This window comes from Azolla caroliniana, unplaced genomic scaffold (genome assembly GCF_043228905.1).
Source record: "Azolla caroliniana isolate FFs.n. ecotype wild unplaced genomic scaffold, voAzoCaro1.0.p SCAF_14, whole genome shotgun sequence".
Taxonomy (NCBI): Eukaryota; Viridiplantae; Streptophyta; class Polypodiopsida; order Salviniales; family Salviniaceae; genus Azolla; species Azolla caroliniana.
The window spans coordinates 444,406-469,715 of record NW_028230449.1 but is presented as its reverse complement, the minus strand read 5'-3'; the positions used below and the strand labels follow the sequence as shown (position 1 = coordinate 469,715).

The 25,310-nt window shown below is 37.6% G+C and overlaps 1 protein-coding gene and 1 long non-coding RNA gene across 3 annotated transcripts; one reads left to right on the top strand and one right to left on the bottom strand.

Annotated features, from left to right (window-relative positions):
• Window positions 1-3,382: 3,382 nt before the first annotated feature.
• LOC147855088 (uncharacterized) lies at window positions 3,383-5,274 on the bottom strand. The gene is made up of 2 exons (XR_015530824.1): window positions 4,919-5,274; window positions 3,383-3,715 (listed from the first exon to the last, which is right to left on the bottom strand). It is a non-coding gene; the product is annotated as an uncharacterized LOC147855088 (long non-coding RNA).
• Window positions 5,275-14,345: 9,071 nt separating this feature from the next.
• LOC147855087 (protein STICHEL-like) lies at window positions 14,346-19,035 on the top strand. Of its 2 annotated transcripts, none has more exons than XM_087330383.1 (6): window positions 14,346-16,361; window positions 16,570-16,768; window positions 16,858-17,439; window positions 17,712-18,201; window positions 18,436-18,508; window positions 18,590-19,035. In XM_087330383.1, the coding sequence occupies exons 1-6, from the start codon at window positions 14,433-14,435 to the stop codon at window positions 18,686-18,688; spliced, it is 3,372 nt and encodes a 1,123-aa protein (XP_087186509.1). In that variant the 5' UTR covers window positions 14,346-14,432; the 3' UTR covers window positions 18,689-19,035. The 2 variants fall into 2 exon arrangements, with proteins under 2 accessions (XP_087186509.1, XP_087186510.1); XM_087330384.1 differs by having other exon boundaries at window positions 14,347-16,361; window positions 16,861-17,439.
• Window positions 19,036-25,310: the final 6,275 nt, after the last annotated feature.

Below are 25,310 nucleotides of genomic sequence, written 5' to 3'. Positions count from 1 at the left end.
GCCTAAATCGGAAAGTGATGGAGCGGAAATTTCTAGTAATCACAATATACCTGCTACAAATGATGATAATTTCAGATCTAAGTCGAATGGTGGCAACATAATCAGATCTGAGACACACAATGACAACATAATCAGATCTGAAAATCAAGGTATTCATCCACAAAACATAATCAAATCTGACAAAAATTATGACAGCATTGTATCTGAAAATCAGGGTATTTGTCAAAGAAGCGGAAGAGGACATCATGGCGACCATAATAGAAGAGAAAGCCATTGCAGCCATGAAGAAATCGCAATGATTAATCAAGAAGAAGGGATTATGTCTTCCCCACCAAATCCTCATCAACGAGCCCTAATCCCTGCACATAAAATAAACAAAGGACTGACACATAGAAAGGACTCAAATGATGAAGAGTCTACACTAGAAGAAGACACCAACGTCAACATTGAACCGAAACAAAAATATAGAAGCCTCAAGGAAATTATGGACAACACCGACCCTCTTGAGGCACTTTGGTAGCTCTCGATGATGAAGAATACTCAAATTCTTCACCACTTGAAGAAAAGGATGAAATGATACTCGAGGAAAGTATCTCACTAACTTCAAGTGTGTAGTGTTGACATTGGTGTCTTCTTCTAGTGTAGACTCTTCATCATTTGAGTCCTTTCTATGTGTGAATCCTCTGTTTGGTTTATTTGTAGGTATTAGGGCTCGTTGGTGAGGCTTTGGTGAGGAAGGTAAAATCCCTTCTTCTTGATTAATCATTGCGATTTCTTCATGGCTGCCATGGCTTTCTCTTCTACTATGGTCACCATGATGTCCTCTTCCACTTCTTCGATGAATACCCTAATTTTCAGATACGATTATTGTGTCGTTATTTATCTCAAATCTGATTATGTTTTGTGGTTGAATAATTTGATTTTCAGATCTGATTATGCTGTCCCTTTTTGTCTCAGATCTGATTATGTTGCTGCCATTCGACTCAGGTCTGAAATTATCAACATTTGTGGCAGGTATACTGCAATTACTAAAGATTTCAGCTCCATCACTTTCCAATTCAAGTATCTTGTCATCTCTTTAGTCTTCTCTTCGAGGTATGCCATAACCAAACTGATTTTTTTGTCTAGATAAGTTATGGCTGCCATAATAACTTTCCGATTTAGCTATGTTGTGGTCGCTTGAGTTTGGGTGATTTGTCATTTCTTTGTTATTCCAGTTTCTGTTTGCAAAAGACTTAATTTGCATATTGTGTAGATTTCCTTTTGCTTGAAATTGGTTTTGTTGTAGACGCTTAGATCGATCTCGTGTGATTGGGCCACCATAGTTTACAATTTGAGAATGACTAGGAAATGTTAGTTCATTTTTAGAATTCTCATTTAGATGTTGTACCTCATGGTTTGCACGTTGCTTCATCAAAATTGACAGATCGGTTGAAGAGAAATTTCCTTGTATGTAGGTCAAATAATCTATATGCTTTTACGCCTGATGTTTCCCCATAGCCCGTGAAGATGCATTTCCTTGTATGAGGGTCCAACTTCCTTCATCCACACGTAGATGTCGTAAGTGTGGTTTGTGGCCATACCATATTGCATATGGGGTGTTTCGTCCCAATACTTTATGTAGTGATATGTTTTGTAGGTAGCATGTTGTAGCAATAGCTTCTTCCCAGAATTGGTTATGTAGACCCACAACTTGTAACATACATCTACTTGCATCAAGTAGAGTCCTATTCTTCTATTCAGCGATTCCATTTTGTTGTGGGTTGTAGGGAACTGTATGCTCATGCCTGATCCCATGCTCTTCACAAAACTTTATCTAGTCTTTGGAAAAATATTCACCACCATTGTCACTCTGAATTGTGGAGATTTTATGTTGACCATGATTCTCCACCTCTGCCTTGTAGGAAATGAAAGCTTTGAAGGCCCCTGACTTTTCTTTAAGAAAATATAATATAGTGAATCTAGTGAAATCATCAATCAATGAAAGAGATTACATATTTATTACCATCTAAAGATGTTGTTTGCATCGGTCCACACAGATTTGACTTGTAATGGTCTTTTTGTCTTTTTGTTGTTGTTAGTTGCGAATTTTTGGCGACATTGTTTGCCATATATATATCCTTCACACACAGAAATATACTTGAAGGGCCTCGTGGGGATTCCTTCAAGCAACTTGTCGATTTGTCTTGTCTTCATTGACTTTGGGTTGAGATGCCCAAGTCGATGATGCCAAAGTAATGTTGAATCAGCTTGGATGTATCCTGTTGCACTAAGGGCCCGGATAGGTGTTTTGTCTACCATCTGTAGTAGGTATAACCGCCCTGATTTTGGGCATGTGATCTTCATTGTTTCACCAGTTGGTAGTTTGTGGTAAATTATTGCACAATTGCAATGAAATTCAATAATAGTTCTGTTTGTTGTGGCTTCACTTACGGAAAGTAAGTTCTTTATTATTCCTAGAACATAATAAACATTAGGTATACTTACTGATTTTGAATGACTTATGGATAGGTGCACTATCAGCTTACGTAAAGTAAGTTCTTTATTATTCCTGGAACATAATAAACATTAGGTATACTTACTAATTTTGAATGACTTTTCCTTCGCAGTTCGTCTTGCTTCAGCTTTGCTATCAAGTTTTGTAGATTGAGGTCTTTGTCTTCACTGTAGATGCTAACAAATGTCATCCAAGATGAAGGTAATGCTCCCATCAAAATCTCACATTTTGAGGTCTTGTCTATGTTGTTGCCTACTATGACTGTTGCATCTAATTGTTTCTCCCATTTGCTAATGAATGCATCAAGTTGTTCTCCCTCTTACATTTCCAGGTTCGTTAGAGTCCTGTATGAGAATATTTTTGTTGTTCCATCAGAGGGTTGGTGGAGTTTTCGTAGATACTCCCACATTTGTTGTGCAATCTCCAAATCACGAACATGATCAACTTGTTCATCACTAAGGCGCATTATGATCTTCATTCTATCATCTAAATCTCTACTTTTCCATTGTTTCAATATATTTTTTGTATTTGGAATGCTCATGGAACCATCCACTAGCTCTTTAAAGTTTGCTCTTTTTAGGATAAGCTCCATCCTTGTCTTCCACATCCGGTAGTTGTAATTTGTGAGTTTCTCTACTGAATACTTTCTTGAAATATTGTTGGATGTTGATGAAGGCAGGTTTTCCATTTCTTCCTTGGAGTACATGTTGTTTGGATTGTCCGGATCAATCCAAGCAAATGTGTTGTATTGTGTTTTGCTTGTTGTCCCTTAGAGAAGCTCTCATACCATGTAAGGGGAAAAGAAGCAATAACACTCGAGAAGGAGAGAGGGAGAAAGAGAGATACACAGAGATGGAGGGAGAATGTTGTAAAAAAAACTCTATGTTTCATTAAGCTAGTGAGAACACTTTATATAGAAATTACAAACATATTTAAATGTGTAAGTTACAAAATCAGTTGTAACGTATGTAATAATTTAATATATGTAACATCTCCCATAGATATTTATATTATATTCTAACACGTTGATATCCTTGCTTTGCAGCTTTGCATTTGCTCCTAAAACCGTGAAATCATACAAAAACTTGTATTTAACCTCTATAAGCAATTTCTACAAACTTACAACAGATGAAAGTTGTTGCTTTATTTCTTCTAGGAGAGGATAGCTCAGAGATCGCATCCTCAACCACTTTTATTGAGTTTGACGATGCTAAATCACTGTCAAAGTCATGAAAGTTTCAAAAAAACAAAGCCAGGATGATGATAAAATTCCACTCAATGAACTAACTCACATATATACATACATACACGCACACATACATACATACATACATACATACATGAACATCTTGAAAAACAAGTGTTTCTAAGAGTAAGCTAAAACATCCTCGAGAGAACCTAAAGTGAGTGCATGAGTGTACAAACTTGAAAACCAGTGTTAAGGGCAAATATTAAAATACTGTCAGGTAAACAATGAAAATCTACTGAGAGAATGAACGCAAATACTTGAAGAAAACCAGTTAATTTTAAGCATATGCTATAACACTATAAAGATTCAAGAAAGTACTGCCCGAGAAAACCATAAACAGCTGACAGGCGGATGAATGAATGCACATGCATATGCCCTACATCTATATCCCATGCCTCATATGTTCAGAAGGAAGTTGTAACATATATGGTAAAAACCTTGCTGAACTTGTGATAATTAATTCCTCATCCTTGGCTACTTCCTTCGAAGATATCCAAGGGTCATCCAAAGCTTTGGTGCTCGCTGCAGTATCCATTCCAATGCTCTTCAGGTTACCTTTCAAAAGAGTTAGTGCTGTTTCTACTCTTAGCATCCTATTGCAAAACCAAATAGAATATATTCCATCAAAGCTTCAGACTTCTTAAAGAAAAAGACATTGTCTTTGCATTCAAGATTAAAGGCCTCTATGAGGAAGGCATATCATGGTTAGAGAGAGACATGTGAAAAGAGAATGTATTTAAAACAATAACATTTAATAATGCATTTGAAAAAATGTTTTTCAACATGTAATAATGCAGTTGAAGCAATAAAATGTAATTTAACTAAATTGTGATATCATGCTTGGAGATTAAAGAGGCTATAGATATACAGATTCACAAGCATAAACTAGACAGTTGACAAAATATTAGGAAAAGAAAGGATGTAAGAGGACACAAATGTGAAATAAACAGAAGCACACAAAACATATAGAAGGTCAAAAGGAAAACTGCAGTTCCAAGTCTTGGAATTGGATTTGAATTATTGAATTCATCAAACTATTACCCAGGTATCCAAATATCCACCCTAAATTCATGGATAAGAGTCTATATTTCTATTTGCAACTTCCTCACTAACTTAGTCATTAGATTATTCATGTTTGTTAAACCAACTTAAGAATCACCAGCGCTAATCACCTGTATATGGTAGGCCACATTCTTCATGCGTGTAAAAACCATCCTAAGAATCATTGCCCGTTTGTAGAATAACATCAGAAGCACAGAAATATCTTCATTGATCATTAGAAAACCCAAATTTTCTTCTTCTTCTTTCCATCGTTAAGTATGGATAACCAGAAATCTAAGCCATCTTTGTAACCACATTTTCTCTCTCTCCCATGCAAAGGATGATGCCTGCCTCTAGCATACATTAAGAAACAAAAATAAAGAGCAGGGGACCAAAAAAATAAAGGAAAAATCTGACGAGGGAGAAAAGCCTTTAATCTGTTGATGCTTCATCCGAGGAACCCAAATCCATGGCTTCTCAATGAAGACCACCTTCCTCTCTCCATTGAATCAGGAATGATGGTGTTGAAACACACACACACACACACACACACACACACACATACATACATACATGTCATACATACATAGCATAGATGCATATCTTACATATATACATACATATCACACATACATACATGTCACAAATACATATCATAGATGCATATCTTACATATATACGTACATGTCACAAATACATAGCATAGATGCATATCTTACATGCATATACATATCTCATATACATACATGTCATCATAATACATACATACATACATACATACATTATACATACATATCTCTCACCCAAATTGCTCCCGTTACATTAGTTTGAAGGATTGGCCCACCCTGGTCCAAAAGTGTTCACCATTTCTCTAGACCTTGCATCGTGACATTGTCTCCTCACTTGTGTTGTTCTGTTCTCACTCCGAATGATGGGCACTGGACAAAAAAATGCCCACCATTTTGTCTGAGATCACATCTTGAATTCATCACCATACCTATGGTAGTCTCCAATTATTTTTTCTTCCATCACTTAGAGATAATGGACATGGGACAAAAAGTGTCCATTGTGTTGAGGTTACAAGCTCAACCATGCATCTTGTATGTGTGTTAAAGCCGACCATTGACTTTGTGAATGGAAGATGACTTTGAATGAAGTGAATACTTACATATCCCACTCACCGCCCACAATTACCAGATTGTTCCAATTTCTTTGTGTACTTTTGACACGAAATTCCTTCACCAAATGAGCTCGCATGATTTAGTCATTTAATTTCTCGCGCAACAAGTCTTTGTGGTTGTTTCATGTAATGTGGTAGGGTGAATATTTTGAATGTGAATCCACGAATGATGGCATTAAAGAAAAGTAGTCACGTATCAAGCCATCTCCTCAAGGATGAGGCTCATAGAATCCTATCGAGTATTGAGTGTGTGGGACAGGTTTGCATGACCACTTCATTTGTTGTGCTCATGTGGACAAATCGTGTCGTGTGGTCAAGTGGACTCTTATGGAAATTCCTTCGTGTGAAAACCTTGTCATGCGATATCTTTATGAGCATTCGTGATTGCAAGGTCTTCGGGTTCATGTTGATAGGCAGAAGCTCTTGTGTAAATGTCATGTGAAAAAATCATGAAAAGGGTGAGGTTCTCATGTTCACAGTGGAATTTCTTAGTGCTGGTAGTGATGGATAGAGACATAATTAGGTACAAGGGTGAGGAAGATGGATGTAGGAAAAAGGAAAGAAATCTAAGAATATGATAGGCACAAATTAGTTTATGAGAAAAAGGGAAAACTTTAACTACCTAAACCACAAGGGGTGTGCAAGGGTACTCAAAAAGAAAATCAATGGATGTACAAGAAAATGTTTTCACACCTACGCCATCATCATGACGGTGGAGGAACTAAGAAAATATACCTTGGGTGGCCATGAGAAGAAATCACCCAAATGAAAGTATTTAGAGGTAACAATATCATAAGCGAATGTGTAGCTATTCACCTAAACCATTGATGGACAAGCAACAGGAGGAAAGTACTTAAAATCCTAGTTTCTCATAAAACAAGGTCTGGGGTCACTAGAGAGTCTGAAGAAAGTCAAAAGGAAATGAGGATGATTAAAACCAACAAATAAATATAGCTCAATTTGCAAGAGCTACCTACTTGCACCTAGAAGATGATTGCAACAAATTTTTCAGATTGGAAATCTTATTCTTAAATTACAAGTAAAAGAAAATCAATGGACAGTTGGAGTTGAACATGTGACACAACGTCCCAATGTATCAGGCATCCAGCCAACCGGGCACTGGTTGTGTTTCTAAGGATCTTTGGGTGAAGTTGTTACCAAAGGCCAAGGGCTATTGGTCTTTGCAACATACAAAGGCTTTTGTGCTACAACACACAAGGATTCAGGGGAGTATAGTATTGCATAGAAAGGAAGCACACGATCTCATGAAGAGAACATGAAGGTGATGAACCCACAAGCCTAGTGTGTGAGTAGGGAAAAGAGTGCACAAACATGCAACCCAACAATTGCCGCTCAGAAGATGACACAACACAATGATGAAGGAACCAAACTCATGGGCATGTGTGGCTAACTCAACACAGTGCACAATGCTAATTGTACAAAAAGTGCACATTGAGTTGAATGCACAAGAGTGACACACACCAACACACAAAAGGGGTGACTCACCAATTCACGCCCAATGGCCTTCATACATAAGAAGAATATTATATATATGCTTATACCAATCTTTACATGTATTTAAAACACACATACACATTCATATACATCCACACACTTTTGCATAAATATGTATACACATAATACATTCACGGACTTTTGTACATACCTATACCCACTTACACACTCACACATGTACATTCACATACTTTGACACATTAATATATAGATACACATGTACATATTAGGTAATACAAACTCATACAATCTCCTATCCATTAACATACACATACTTCTACACACATGTATATGTATGCATGCACATAAACATGCATACAATCACATACGTAATACATAAAGATGCGTTCACACAATTAATCCTTACATATACATATGTATACGAATTTGCATAAAGGTACACATATATGCTTAACACGATCATAGAAAGAAGTTAAGAACTAAACGTATTGCACTTGCACTTATATTTACATACAATTTAAACATACACACTCTCTCATAAACTGTCATATCTTCATCGAATACACTCATACAAATATGCACAAAATTCGTTCACACGTAATTAAATTACCTAGTCATGCCTACATCAATTTTTATCCTCACATTTATACACTTATACAAAATCACTCTATACCCATGTGGTGCAATTCCATGTGAACCCGAGCATTGGCTCAATGATCCCAACTTGAAGTGGTGCCTTCATACCAATCAACTCCCATGACTCTTTAGCGACGAACCATCTTCCTTGGTTCAAGTCCCTAGTGTTCCCATTCAACTTCATTTGCACGTGCATAGCTTCCTGACACCATTGTAGTATCTAATATCAGGGGATCAATGTATGTATCTTGTTGTGGTGATGGTGTAAGTGAGCCAGCCTTTAACGAAGGATTTGACACTTATTTAGCGTGGAGGGCTACTAGGTGTTCTTTGGCCACCATGTTTAGCCTTGTTTTCATAGGGGAGAATGTCACGTTGAGGCTCATTATAAGGCTTCTTGAAGCACTATTCTTTTGTGTATGGGATGCTCATGAATATGCAAGATAGAAACTTGCCTTTGGAGTATGGAAGAGCGTTGAGACTTATTAAGATACGCTTTCTCCTCTTGATTCGGCTTTGTGATTGCACAAACCTAACCTTCCTTAATAGTCTCCATTGGTTTGGTTGGTTTATGCACTCAATTATGTTTATGAAACCATAACTAGGTAGTGCCTTTGTGCAAACTTGAGCTTTTTTTTATTTTTTCCTAATGCATCAAGTAGGCACGATACCCTTGTATTTGCCTTTTTCTAAGACTATATGCACATCAACCTACTACTTAGATTTAGTTGGCTCTCGTGTAGTAGTGCCTATATAGTAGCTTGTTTGGGAGGTGTGAGGCAACATTTGTTGGTAGATGAGCACATGATCCTTTTTTCAAAACCATTTGCGATGTCGGTGTGTTTTTCAAAGCAATGGTCTTTTTTTAATTGTTCCTTGCACACCTTTTGTCAAATAGTGTATACATTACTCTTGCTTAAATAACATAAAGCTTCTCCTAGTACATAGGTGGTGAATGCTAACTACTGGGATAAATAATAGTTGGAATTATTGAGGAAGTTATATCTATGGAATGCTAAAGAAAAAACCATCCAGCTCACTTAAGCAATTGTATAGCTTTTGTGGATGACTATTGATATATGTAACTCAATCACTCGAGCACATAGATAGGTATCTCATAAACATTTGTTTACATTATATATGTACAACCTTGAGAAGAGTGTTTACATATTGGATCGAAAAAATTGCATCCTAATTTGTGGAACTATTTAACCATCGAATGCAATAAGGCTTACATCTATTGTTGTGAACCACTCTTGAAATTTTATGAGACAACGTAAGTGACCAAGTCAAGTAGTAAATAGCTAATTAGCATACAACTTGGCTAAAGAAGAAGGCACAAAAGCAAGTGAACTTTTAGCGTTGTTGCAGTTTGAAAGTGCACAAATTGTGTGAGTAAGGTAGTCATGACTTGAAGTGTTGGAACATTTACAATGCTCACAATAATATTGGCATTCTCATGCGCACAAGTACTTGGCCACTTCTTAAGGCTAGCTATGTTAACAAGCTCAAAACTTCTTCCACAAAATCTTTATTTTTGTCTTTGAGCACTCTAAAGGTTTGTGGATCCCATGCCAAGTTAAGTTGATTGTTGAACATGATACAATTGATAACCTAGACATTTATATGAGTTTCTATTTGATCACCAAAGGTATACCACAATTAAAACGAGGGTTATTCATCAAAATGCCCCTATGGTTTACCTTTGAATAGGAATAATCAAGCTCACAAAAATCCCTAAAACATAAGCTTTTATATAATCGCTATTCCTTGTTGAGGATAGATGGGCACAACACAACCCTAATTCATTATTTTTAAAATGCCAGTCAAGTTCATTAGATCCACAAACACCAAAACAACGTTTTGTATTGAATATCAGAGACGATTTGCTCTACTATAAAACAAATAACACCCACAATTGCATTTTTTATAAAGTTCTAGTTAGATTTGTCGCATTTAATGGATAGTTGTGTCCTCAATATCATCATTCTTAACTTTCGGTAACTTAACAATTGCATCTTGACGTTGAGACGAGCTATATGTCACTTGTGCCATGTGGTGTTAGAGGTTGTCATAAAAGGTCAAGGAATGGCGATGGGCATGTCATGCCTTTCATTACTGTCTATTTTCAAAGTCATATACTTCGAACACACAAACATGGATAGTTATGGCATTTACTTTTAGTACTCTTCGTCACTAGGTACATTTGTTACTAAGACCATTGCTTGTTAAAAAGGTGAAAGGCATGGTGATATCATTTCCCACTTGCATGAGTTTGCAATAACTTTGATGACTGGTTCATTACACTCGATCAAGTTCGGAAAGTACAAAATTTACACGATAAAAACTATATCATCGTTTTCTAGAACTAGAATTACTATCTAGAGTATTTGCATTAGTACTTCTCGAGAGCCTATCTTCCATTTCATTAAAAAGTTTGATGTCGTTGGATTAGAAGACATGGGCACTTAACTCATATAAGATGAATTACGTGATTTTTTATCTATGTACATAATTAATGAGATATAAATTCCTTGACTTATCATAATATATTGACCTAATGTGAGGTTAATGCAAGACACAAAATTGAAGTTGCATACTACATAAAAAGCATTTACTTTGGAATGAATAATTGTGTTCTATGTGGTTCCATCACTTTGTTTGTCTCTAATTGAGCCATAAGTGATATTTTGAAGAGTATAATACTACTTTTTATGTCACTCCATACCTTCCCATGAATTAATATGTCAATCTATAGATAGCGGTTACATGAATGAGAGTTTTATGCTCTCATAATGACTAGAGAGAGAGAGAGGTGATGATGATGATGTGTTGACATTTGTGTGTAGTCAATATGACCCATGAGACTAGCCTTATACGTGAGTAACCTACCTTAGAATTAGGCAATTATTGGAAAAGAGATGACCATCCCTCTAACTAAACTTGGGGTCTAGTGCCCCGATGTTTGTGGTTGAAACTTCCTAGGTATGTTTAGGAAACAATGGGAGAGAGAGAGAGAGAGAGAGAGAGAGAGAGAGAGAGAGAGAGAGAGAGAGAGAGAGAGAGAGAGGATATTCGGTACAATGGGAGCATGATAAATGGGTTTATGATCCCCATGGAGTACCACAATATGTAAGCACACTAAAAAGGAAATTCAATTTCATGGTTTTCATAATTGCGGTCTAAATTCACCTTATCCTCTAAGGATTTATCTAAGTAAACTAGTTCTATAATATCTTAAACCATTTTCACATGGAGATAGTCAGGCCGACTATTTGGAGATTGTGAGGCCGTTAGTCAATACATCAATGTGGCATGTTCTTTTGGATATGTAATATAGGAAGCAATGAAGATTTGTGGAAGGCTTTAACCCATGCTTTGTGTTGATAACCATATAACCTATTATGAAGGTATATGTGTGTGCGTGCGTCACACACGCACACACACACACACACACACTTGCGCATGGTGTCATATATGCATCCCCCATCTATAAAGGTAATACAATACATGGTTTTGAGCAAGGGTATGGAAAACAAAGTTCTTTGCGAACTTGTGCTAATTTGTTCATCTATGTGTATAAGGATATTGTATGATTAATTAGAGACTAATCATAATTTCAAATGTTAATGTATACTTCAAGATAGGATGTAAAGCGTCAAACATTGTGATGTAAAGCGTCATACATTTTAACAAGGTCCTCAAAACTATGTGAAATGCTTAACCATGTGGCACTTTTCATCATCTCCTATCTCTGTCCTTGAATTTGTCACGATGGTGGGAAAAGGCATGTTACGAAAGTTACATTATTGTGATTATATTTGCAAGCATGCATAGGTACATACATATTATAGTGTGATTAGATAGATTGGCAAACTCTTGGGAATTGTCTCATTGTAAAGATCCTTGACCTCGACAATCAAACAATGCCCCAAGGGCTTATATCAAGTGGGAAGATTGTGTAGTTTAATGGCCATCAAGTTTGACGATTCATTGAGACATATGACCCTACTTGTTCTTGGGATCACACCATGGACATAATCAAGGTGCCAGTCAGGTAACTAAAGTATAGGCTTAATAGAACTATGAGAGATAGACCATGACCCAACCCCATTTTGGACATGGACAATTGATTGCATGATCAAATGCTTAATGCGATTGAGAAAACTCAGATCGAGAGATATTAGACCGAGCGCGACTAGGAACCGCTCAAGTTTGTGACATAACCCAAAAGGAGTCGTTCGAACATGGGGTGATTTGTGGCGACTCTTTTAAGTCGTCAATCGAGACCAGACAGGCTTTGATGGCTCAATCGAACATTGTGAGAGCCACAAATAGATTTTAACTTCGATTTGTGGGGATTTGGGAAAGCCGTTCCTCAATGGAAGATTGGATGGATGATCTTGAAGATGAATCCATCCATCCATACATACAAACATACACACACACACACACACACACACACACACACACACACACACATACATACATACATACATACATACATACATACATACATACATACATACATACATACATACATACATACATACATACATACATACATACATACATACATTGCGAGAGCCACAAATAGATTTTAACTTCGATTGTGGGGCTTTGGAAAAGCCATTCCCTAATGGGAGGTTGGATGGATGATCCTGAAGATGAATTCATCCATCCATCCATAGATAGATAGATAGATAGATACACACACACACACACACACATACATACATACATACATAGACATACACACACACATACACACATACATACATACATACATACATACATACATACATACATACATACATACATACATACATACATACATACATACATACATACATGATATGGGGCATTGATATGGGACATACACACATCCATCCATCCATCCATCCCAAGAGCTGCTTTTCCTCTGACAGAGAGAGCCGAGCCATCTATCACATGGCGCTCTCTCTTACCTCCTCCTCCTCCTCCTCCTCAGAGAAGGCCTGCAAAAGCAATGACTGTGTCTACTACTACCTCATTACAAAGGAAGCCTAATGGTCGTCGTCATCATCATCATCATCATCATCATCATATAAGCAGTGAGTACCCATCATCACATTCATATTCTTTTGAGAAATTAGAGAGAACAGAGATAGAGATAGATAGATAGATAGGTAGATAGATAGATAGATAGAGATAGAGAGAGAGATAGAGAGAGAGAGAGAAAGACAAGAATGTATAGAGAGAGAACACTTTTTTTCTGAATGCTTAGAGAGAGAGAGGGAGAGGCAGAGCCAGAGAACTTTTTTTAAATGCTTATTGAACCTCTTGTATTTATCTACCGTCCCTTTGATGCGTAAAAAAGTATATACTTTTTACTAGAATCACCCAAGCACTATATATATATATATATATATATATATATATAGGTGAGTAGTCAGAGAGTAGTAGTACTATTGATTTAATTAGCAGTACCAAGATAGGGTTTACTAAGAAACTTTAGAAAATTGTGTTTTGATTAAATCTAGATTTGGCAGCACTGAATATGTCATCAAATTCTGGATAATAGCACTAGAAAGGACTGTTGATAATGGCAGTGGACTCGGGGTATTAAATCTCATTATATGGATCTGATTAATCAAGTAGCAAGAAAGTACTACTGATTGTAGAACTTTAGATGTGCGTATTTATCTGATTGTACAGCAAGAAAACACTGTCAATTAAGAATAGCACCAGAGGTTTACGTTTTAAATCTCATTGGCCAGCAAGAAAGCTCTGTTGTTAGAATAACACCGGATTTAGCTACCAAGCAAGTTATCTTGTTATTACAGTACTTTCTAAATTTGGGCAATCAAGCTCCTTGGGTAGTAAGAAAGAGCAATTGATAATTGTACCAGTTTTCGGTGATTTTATAGCCAGTGGATTTGGCCGTTAAATCTCATGGGGTAGCAAGAAATAGTGAATTCAGATCTTGGTGATCATCTCTTCATTGAGTGTAGTAAGAAAAAAATAGTCCTTTGACAATAACAGAAACCAGATTTGGGGTTTTCATTTCCTGGGGTTATGAAAAGTAAAGGAATCACAGGAAATATTTATGTATGCAAGCAAAAGCACTGTTCCCTCTGTTGCACACAACCAATGCCTCCTGGATTTAGCTGTGGATAGCTGCATTTTGAGATATGCACAAAACCATAAATGCCCACTAAAAGTAGGAGGATAGATCCAGAAAGCAACACCCATGTTCAATTACTGCCTTGACTCTCTCTCTCTGCTCAGAATACCTACCACTTATCAGCATCACTGTTTTATTTGCTTCCTTTGATTTCTTTCCTCATCTAGCTCCTGTTGTTATCAGCCTCATGCATGGAAAAACACCTAAGGTTTCTAGACGTACTTCACCTGTCACTACTACTTCTAGTCCTACGGTCCAACCCTCCTTCAGGAGGTCTAGGGCTAAAAGCTGTATTTCTGATGCTATTGCAAAGGAACCTATCAGTATTCCAAAAGATCACACCATTCCTCTCCATGGAAGCTCTAGAAGGAGGTCCTTCAACAGAGACAAAGAGGATGGAGAGGTATTTGGTGAGATTTCTGCAGAAGCTTGGGATATCAGTAGGCAAGCAAAGGTACGGCCTACTCGATATTCAGAAGTTGCAATCTCATGTAAGCTCAAAGGTGTTTCTAATTCAAGGATGAGTGGAAACCCTTCTACTACTATGGATGATAAGAAAGCATCTCAAGCATCTCAAGCATCTCAAAGGCTGAAACAAAATGAGGTTTTGTATGTGGCTAGAACCAGGAAGAACATTCATTTGGGGCTCAACCGAGGCAGAAGGAGAAGCTTTCAAGCCATTGATCTACAAACAGACCCTCGAGTATTTGTTCAACCTAAAGAGGCCATCAAAAGAATCACGTCTGATCACATCTTTCCACTAACCAACTTGGAATCCTACCTCGATGACAAGTGCCCCCCTTCGTCTGTCAAAGATAGTCATCAAGGGCCCACTTCTATTGCCTCGATGTCTCACAACAAACATAAATCTACTGCAAGATCGCAAAACAGGAATCATGTTGTGATGCTTGATTATGAAGAAGACTATCGCATCGTGAAAGGTCATTGTGCAAATGAAAGAGCCAAGAATGATGAGAACGGTACTGAGACATCATCTGGATGTGGTATGCCATGGCATCGATCTAACAACAATCATGTCAGAGAGGGGCCTGTCGTGGTGTCTACTGGGAGTTGTTTTCGTGTTCCAAGAAGGAGAGTTGTAAGAAGAAGTAGGATGGGATATAAATGCAACTCGGTGAGGTCGCTCTCATCTTTTGATTCTGGTACTGAAACTGCCCCATTGATGACAGACCCAGAACCCTATCATGATTTCCATGATGGGTTTACATCTTCTTCTTCAGTAGACATAGATGGTGAAGTAGGGTACAAGAAGAGATTGAGCCGTTTCGATCACCGGTGTGAAACAGTCGGCAGGATTAGAAGAAATTATGGTGTGTCTAATAAACAAAGGGAAAACCATGAACTTCTTCTAATGAGAAAGCAAAGGAAGAATGCTGGTACCACCCACAGGAGTTTGAGCCAGAAGTATCGTCCAAACACTTTCAAGGATCTCATTGGCCAAAATATGGCTGCCGAGTCATTAAGGAATGCGATCCTACGTGGCACGATAGCTCCTTTATATTTATTTCATGGACCCAGAGGGACCGGGAAGACAACGTCAGCCAAAATCTTTACATGTGCCATGAATTGTTTGTCGATAGAGGAGCTGAGACCTTGTGGGGTGTGTAATCAATGCATGACATTTAGCAAAGGCCAAAATTACGATGTCAAAGAGGTTGACGCATTGGCTATTAATGATGCAGGAAGCATGAAGTTTCTCCTCAAGCACATCACACTACCCCCGTCTAGCTCTCGATATAAGGTTTTCATTGTGGATGGATGCCATGCATTGGCTTCTGATGCGTGGAATGCTCTCTTGAAAAGCATGGAGGAGCCACCAAGTTATGTTGTTTTCATCCTAATCACCGAGGATTTAGAGCCTCTGCCACGCTCTGCAGTCTCTCAGTGTCAGAAGTTGATGTTCCCTCGAATCAAAGATGCAGACATTGTATTTAAGCTTCAAACACTCGCTGTGCAAGAGAAAGTCGAGATTGAACTTGAAGCCATGCAATTCATAGCTAATAGATCAGATGGCTCATTTCGAGATGCAGAGAACATGCTGGATCAGCTTAGCCTACTTGGTGTTAAAGTCACGTTAGCGACAGTTCAGGAGATGGTAAGCTCTGTCCACTTGTGAGTTTCTAGTAGAATTCATATAGCAGAGATCAGTAAATTGAAGGATTCATACATAGATACATCGATAAGCTTAGTAGCTTCTGCACTATATACATGCTCGTTTGTGCCAGAAAGCTGCTCAGCCTCATTTATGAAGAGAATGAATTGTTTTGAGAGACGTAACAATGTCCTCTTTTTATGTTTTTTAGGTTGGTCTTATCCCGGATGGAAAACTTTCGAAGCTGCTTGATTTAGCTCTATCAGGTGATACAGCAAGCACAATCAAAGCTATCAGAGAGCTTATAGAGTCAGGGGTGGAGCCTCTAGCTCTAACAAGTCAACTAGCTGATATGATAACTGATATACTTGCTGGAAAGAGCAGAGTTCCAGGGTACATGATTGGGAGAAGTAAGAGATTTTGTGTGTTTTCGACTTTGTGGACATATTTTTATTATGTAAACATTTGAAAGTTTCTAAAATGTCACTGTATCTTTTAGCAGTGAAAAAAGAGGAAGAAGAGAGACTGAAACAATCCCTAAAGATCCTCGCCGACTCTGAAAAGCAGCTCCGATCTTGTGATTACCGAACCACTTGGCTAACTGCTGCTTTTCTTCAGTTCACTCATAATAAAGTTTCTTCGTCATTTGTCAAAAGCCCTGCAACTCTCATCAATACGAGAGAGAAAGAGACAGTTGAATGTGATTCTGCTAGGTCTAGAAAGACATCATGGGGAGGTGAAGAGAGGCTCAATGCTTGTCCTTCTCAGAAGCATATACCTTCCTTTTCACTCTCTATAGATGAAAGAGAAAGCGATGTGCGAGAAAAGCATGATAATAGCCACATGAATGTGGCAGGACACCTTGTGGATAATAGGATATACCCATGTGAACAGTCTCCACCATCTTTTAACTTAGTTCTTAAGCATGTTTCTGGGAAATTTGCACAAAGAAGATCTAGTATTGCAAGTCCATCCACTATGAAGGACCTATGGAGCGATATCGTAAAGGGTAGTTATCCCAATGCGGTCAAACAGCTGCTGCAGAAGGAGGGCAGACTAGTCTCTCTTTCAATAACTGAAGGTATCAACTACTTGTTGATTCTATTATATTCTTTCTTGCATGCATGCTTTATATGTATCAATTCTTTCTCTTGTCTATACATAATAATACTGTACTCTGGGGCAGGGGGGGTTAGCCTAGTGGCTCTCTGTTGGTGCAAATTGCACTTGTCTTTAAAGTTTCAGTTTTCATGTTTCAATGACAATTGACGAGTAGCATGAATATGTTTTTCATATTTGATTGCAGCATGAACATGTTTTTCATAAATTGTTAAGTATGTTTTTTCAACGCAGCCGGTGCAGTAGCTCAACTCGAATTTCAGCGGCCTGAACACAAAAACATGGCAGAGAGTGTGAGAACAAACATTGTGAATGCATTTCACCAGGTACTGGGATGCCCATTAAAAGTCGAGATTAGCTTAGCTTTGCGGCCATCTGAAAACAGCCTTGTGTATAGAGATTGGGATACATTTGTACCAAGGAATATGGAAAGGCATGATGCTGTCCAAGAGAACAAACACTTGGAGGAGACCAAGAGAGCAATAGGTGGTTCACACCTGGTTTGTAGCCCAAGTGTTGAGCACATAGTTTGTAGACCAAGTTTTGGGATAGAGGAAGTAGAGAAACTAAGAAGCTCAAGTGAATATGCCCAAGATGGGAATATGACAATCGATCTACGTCACCATGGTTACAGTCTTGTTGGTGAGAAGGGAGTAGGTCTACCTGATGAAAGTGGTGTTTGCAAGCTAGCAGATGGAGTTGCTAACCATGACAATTATAGCTCGTAAGTATTGTGAACATATGCATAACCATACCTTAATGGAGTGAATGTTTAGGCCAAACATAGCCCAATATAGAGGTACCAGTTCGAACGTTAGGTCTGTGTTTAGACCTAATTAACTCCATTAAGTTATGGTTACATCACATGTGTATGTTTGTCACTTGTAACGACAAATGTAGCGGCATATTTTTTATTCTGAGAATAACATATCAACATATCCCCCCCTATTGATTTCAGAAGCTTAGAAGGCACTTCAGATGGAGATGCATCCAACATTATGTGTTGGACTACAATACAAAGAGGCGACAAGGTAATTGTAAGCATTGAGCGGAGATCGGATCAAATCAAGTTAAACAATGTGTCATGTTTAACATCATTTGATGATTTGCAGGGTAAGCATGTAAGGGCAAGGAGGAGAGGAAGGTTTCTATTTGGGCTTGTGCCTTCTTGTTCAAAAGGAGAAAGAAATTTGAAACGAACACAAAACTAAAAGAGGAACATGAACTATGAAACATGTGCGAGGCTTTGAACAAAACCTACCCACCAGGAAAAGAAGTGCCAATGATGATGCTAATATTCTGATCATTTGCAACCAACTCACACAAACTTGCATAGATTTTAAAAGCATCATTATCATGTATCGTAACATTAAGGTTATGAGGAGAATGGTGCAAGTGAAGACAAAAATTGATGGTTCGATCGTGAACAAAGAATTGTTAGAGCAATGGTGTCCTAGGGTAACCAGCCTAATAAGACATTCTTAGATTGGGCTTGTACATGTATTCTTTTGTTATTTTATTTTTGGGCCGATTATTGGTTTTTTCATCCTTTTTTGTACTATCAGTATACCCTAGTGGTAACTCATGAGTTTTACCAACTACTACATTTGGGTGCAAAAAGATGCCATTCCAGAATGTAGGGGTTGTATGCATGACCTTATCTCCTTTGGACAGTCTTATCTCTAGAGCTCTCTTTGTTCGTTTGCTAATGTAAAACCTAAACCCTAAACCTAATCGATCATTCCAACATCTGTAAATCACACATATATGATTAACACATCTTTTTGAGTAGAAGCTAGAATAAGCATGTTATGAAACCCTTTGTGTGTGCAAGTTATAAACCAAATGAAGTTATAATCCAATACATGAGAGAAAACAAATAATCTCTAGGTAAAACATGCAAGTTTGCTTTTTCAGTTGTGTTTCCTTCCTTACCTAAACATTGGCGTCCTGCTTTAAAAAACATTACATCTATGATTGTCTTGGTTCTTGATGATGAGGAAGAGCTCAATAGATTTAATGCCCATCAAATGAGTTTACCGATTGTTAGAGTTTTGGGATCAATGGATTCGATTTTACCTTCCTTCATTAAACTTCTTGTGTTCAGTAAGAACAACAATGAACAGATTCAAAAGGTTGTATATTTGGGCCTTCCCAATCAATGCTTTTCATGTGGCGCGGTGGGTCATTTAGCTAAAGATTGTGAGGTTAAAAATGAAGCTAGTCAGCATAAGAGCCTAACCATGCAAGAGGATAGTTGGGTAAAGGTGTGAAGAGGTAAACATAGTTTTGCAAGTGTGGATTCTATGCAAAAGAAATGGTTTCCTACGGGTAATAAGTTTATATTGCTTTCTATTTTGAACATGGAGATGGAACAAAATCATCTGGAAGGTGAGGGTGGTGGTCCATCTTTTGCTAAATTTTTTCGAAGATGTTATTGATAGGGATTTGCAATTAATCCCGCTTGTATGTCATGATGATCTGTTGCGTGAGGATAACAGTAAGGCAACAAAGCAAAGTCTCATGATCACTAACCTAGAGACTACAGAGGAGTCTCACTGGTTGGTGCCCAAGGTGATAGACTTGCAATCAAATGTTAGGATGCATCCAGAATTTAAAGGTTGTATGACGAGATCAAGATCTACGAGCATGGTTGTCATTGGTGGTAGTGCATGTGTAAATCATGAGGAAGAACATACTCGATTGAGCATACATAAGTCTAGTGTAAATAAATCCACTAATAAGATGGTTGCTATAAAGGCTTGAGAATTTCGACACAAGCATGCAAGCTGAAGAAACCTTCGGGGGAGAATAAAAGTAACGTTAAAAAACAATTATTATTAACATATGGATAATTTTTCGGTGCTATCATGGAATGTGCAAGGATTCGGAGGTGCTCTATGAAGAAGATTCAAGGCTAGAATACGTAGGGAACTTTCATAAATTTCAGGTTCAAAGTTGTGATTTGATTATGTTACAAGAACACCATTTAGATGCAAGTAAAATATAGTCTTATGGCAATATGCTTCATGGCGATTGGAGGTATTATTGGATTCCTGCATGTGGACCATCGGAAAATAAATGTGGTGTATGTATGATTCTTAGTGATAAATGGATGCAATTTATTCTTCATTCCCAACAAGTGGTGGAAGGAAGGGTTCATTATCTCCTCCTTAAAATTAGTGATGTTGTTTGTGGGTTTTTGAACATTTATGCCCCAAATGGTAGGGGTGCTCGTAAGGGTTTCTAGACACAAATTGTCCAACAAGTGTCACATGCTGATCATTGGTGCATGGGTGGTGATTTTAATATGATCGAGGTCGCAAGGGATAGAGTGGGTGGTTCTAATGTTGTTCTTACAGGCTATGAATTGACGTCGTGGGAGAGATTATGTTTCATGTTGAGGATACAAGATCCTTGGCACCTCCCCTCATTTCATAAACTTAGTGGCTCATTACAGTTTTCTAGATCGGGTAGGCCTCAATTAGGGGTTAATCTATCTTGGCTAGATAGTATGTATGTAGATGATTATTTTAATGATATTGGAGGAGATGGGGGTTCTTTATTTTCTAGCCATGCTGTGGTGATTTTGAATTCGGTTAGGATTAAAAAACATAGAAGGTTTTCCACTAAAATTCCTTAATGCACATTGTTAGCAGAAAAGGTATCACCATCAATCTAAGAAAAGTAAATGCCTTAATGCATCAATGCCAAAGAATGCAATAAGCGTTAACCAATTCCTCAATCAAGTATGGTGCCAGAACCATGTGCCCTACTACTTGACAAACTTTGTGAAACCGTTCCATGTCGTTGTCCAATCAAACACCATTTACATGGTTGCTCATTAAGGGTTGGACCTTCAAAGCCCTAAAGATTATGTTGCTCCAATCGTTAGTTGTCCAATTGCCAAACTAGAACATGACATCACATTTTCATTGATGCTTCTAACTTGGGAATCAACAAAATATTGATGCAATTATATGAGCCCAAATGGTATTGTTCAATGTATTACATGAGTGAAACTACTTAACAATGGATCATAAGACTTTAGATCGTCTACAACATTGTTGGCTCCGATGTTCACATGTCTTTTGTATTGATAGAGTTATGTCTCCATGCCGATATTGTTAGTTGGAGAGTTTGGAACACCATATATCCTATGGAAAATTTAGGTTAGAGTTGTTGTCAATCACTCTCAAGTTGTTAACCTCACAAACTATGTTTCACCTCTCTCAAATAGATCAACCTCACCAAGAGTTTATCAATGCCGTATGTAGGCTTAAGTATCAAACATATAAACAAGTAATAAGTCTAAACATAATTCGATTAGTAAGGTCTCCACAAACATACAAGATAGAGAGATTAGGGTTTGGCTCAAAGTTTGGGAGATCAACAATAACTGAAAAGGCTTTCACATTAAAAGTCTACAATAAGATAAATACATAACTAAAATAAAAAGAATCTTGATAGTGTATTATACATAAAGATCATACGAACAAAACACTATGATAATATTATACATTATAATGTAGAGGCAAATAAAGAGAAAAATATTTGATTACATAGGTAAGCAAGGACTTAAACCAACAACCTCCACCTTATGAGACTCAAACCTTAACATTTAGCCAATACTTGTAATATATACAAAAGTACATACGTATTATTTCATTTGAACTAAGATTGTATAGTCTAAACCATGTAACATACTACATACATGTGCACCATATAGAACACATGCAAGAGCCTTTCTACATGTGCGCCACATGGCCCACGTGTAGAACCATTCCTTTCCTATAAAAGGAGAAAGGAGTATAGTCACAGATATTTCAAGGAATCGAAATTGAAGAGAACTATATTGCATGAGATATCAATCAAATCGAATAGAATTATATTGTAAGAGATATCATAATAGAGAGAGGAGAGAGTGAAATTTATATACAATCTTTAAAGACAAGAGAAGAACTAGCTTGGCGGTTGTGGTGCTCAACTTACAACGAAAGGGCGGATGTTGGAGTCTATCCTCATCGAAAGATAGATTGTGGTTTACTATCAAGAAAGAGAAGATTGCTCACGTTGTGAGACAAAGTGCAACGGTTCCACAAGACCTGCAACTATTTGTAACTTTTTCATCAAATAATTATAAATTTATTATATTCCCCCAAATATCATTCTACATCTTATCTTGTTGTATCTCGTTAATCTTTGTACTCTATCTCTACTCTTTTGTCTCTTCCATCCATAATCCCAATGATTCCTTCGTCACTTTCACGTTATGCTTTTGGGTGAGCCACGCCACGACAACGAGACCTTTATGATTCTTTTACAAAGAGATTTTCCCCATTCACATTGGGCAACCATTAGCCTTAAAGCTCTATAACTACCTCTATTATGTTCCCCTTAATGCCAATATCCTCGATATACATACAACATTCACTGCATAACATCACGAAGTTCCAACACTATCTACTATGCCGGAAATTCACCTATCACATAAACTACTTTGTAATCTTGTGTCTAGTGGGTAAGTCCTCTTTAGTTTGCCAACTTGCCCATTGAACACTATTGCTCCATGAAATTGAGTTTACAATTTTTCATCATCATGGAATTGAATACTTTGTTCTTATGGAAAGTAGACATGATGTGAATTGTCTCTAAACTAGGGATACGTTCCAACTACAAAGGAGTGTGCATAAGAATAATCGTACTGTTATAGAATAGACTATTAAGCAAGATAAAAGAGTGATTAGATATTAATCAAGATCACTAATCACATATCAATATAATCTCTAGATTGAGCTCATAGGTTATGCTCTTCTCTATATCATCCAAAATGATTGAGATACATGAGTTTATGACCCACAAGATGATGGGATGCATGCATACTATTTACATCATGAAGTCTTGTTAACTAAAGCTTAAGACTAAAATAGATATAGCATGACTCATTTCATGCATGAGTTCATAACACGTACCTCCAATTTATGAAGCAATGTTAATACCATTAGGGCAACAACTATATACTAAATTGAGTAGGCATAAATTAATTATAAATACTTCAATGCAAACAAAATCATGTGCTCTAAGTTGTGGCAACTACTTAGCCATAAGTGCATGGGAAACCCTATGTAAGGGCACCTCATTATAAGGTGAAAGGTGGGGGAAAGAAAAGCTAACAAGGCTTTCTAGTATGAAATGTAATTATATAAAGGGTTGAATACTAACAATATGCATTTTTTTAATAATATTGCTTAAATTTGTGGTTATCCAATTTTTCTATACACAAAAGGTGGACATTGCCACCGTGTTAATTGGTGAGATGGCTGATGTCGACTGTATGAAGAATTTCTGTGTTAAGGATGAGTGAAGATGGTGGGGAGGGTGAAGCCGACTATAACGAGTGGGTGAGGAAATGTTTACATTAATTTTGTGTTGATCAATACAGGATATGCGTGGACATTGCCACCGTGGTATTTGGTGAGATGGCTGATGTCGACTGAATGAAGCATTATTGTGTTAAGGATGAGTGAAGATGGTGGGGAGGGTCGAAGCCAATGTGCAGGAGTGGGTGAGGACATGTTTTAACCTAAGTTTTTGTTGATTATACAGGATATGCGTGGACATTGGAACCAGGTTAATCGGTGAGATGGCTGATGTCGACTAAAGGAAGAAATATTTGTGGTGAGGATGAGTGAAGATGGTGGGGAGGGTCGAAGCCAATCATCACGAGTGGGGACTGTTTTGGTGTTGTGTTTTCAACGGCAACAGCCGAGGAAGGTTCAATCTTGCATGGGAAAAGACAGATAAAGATACAAGAGTTTGGACAGATTTATGAGCTTGGAAAGTCAGCTTGAAGAAGACTACGGCCAAGAAGTAGCAGATTACCTCATTGGCTTGATTGGAGAGAGCAGTTTTGTATTACCTAAGTGGTACAAAAGGACATTCACAAGGGAAAATTAAAGGCCAAGGAACGGGAACAACTATTGGACAACCAGGTGATGGTGAACAACTTTAGTACATGCGGAACCAAATGCAAACATGGAGTTTTTAGACTACTAGCCATGATTACCACCAAGATATGTATTCACTTGGACCGCAGGAATTTGTTTATAGGTTGAATATGGGTATACTAAAGCGCTTTAGTATATGTGGAATCACATTCAGCCAATGTTGGCTGCAACATGATGTTTTTAGAGGCCATAACAAATGCCATCATTATTTGGTCCCTTTTTTTACGATATATACTTATGGAGTGGAAACTATTATGTACAATTTGTACATTGCCTTTGGCATTGTTAATTTTAATACCAATGGAGCATATTTTTTATGGAAAAAAAAGAAGAAGGTATTGGGTTCAAATCTCTCTCTAGCCTATGTTGCGTTTTCACGAAGATACTCACATGCATGTGAAGCATGAGGGGAACCACCAGGGAATTTGACATCACCAATCGTCCAATCCCATCCTCTTTGGTTCAAGTCCCCGATGGTTCTGATGGTCTTGCTCACGTTTCACATGCATGCATGTATCTTCGTGACAACGTTCCTCGTCCTAACATTCAATATCTATTTCTCTTGTTAGTGAAATTATTCTCCTTGAATTTGGTCCATCTCATCTATCTCCCAGTCTAGAATCCAGTTGGTTCCACACATGCACATATAGTTTCAATGCACAGTAGCACGATAATGCAATCGTAGATAATTTGTCATAGTTAGAGTCCGACAAAGCACATGTATGTGTTGTGGACGACTTTATCGATGATGACATCTTGTGTATTAGCAGAGAAGAAATGTCAATGTGAGACAATGGTGACCCCAACGAATGGCTCATTGAGTCGA

Bases quoted from the DNA above. Each gene is read 5' to 3' on its own strand.
- LOC147855087 (XM_087330383.1), top strand. From the start codon at position 14,433: ATGCATGGAAAAACACCTAAGGTTTCTAGACGTACTTCACCTGTCACT. The intron at 16,362-16,569 runs GTAAGCTCTGTC...TATGTTTTTTAG, and splicing joins TAGCGACAGTTCAGGAGATG to GTTGGTCTTATCCCGGATGG. The intron at 16,769-16,857 runs GTAAGAGATTTT...TGTATCTTTTAG, and splicing joins AGGGTACATGATTGGGAGAA to CAGTGAAAAAAGAGGAAGAA.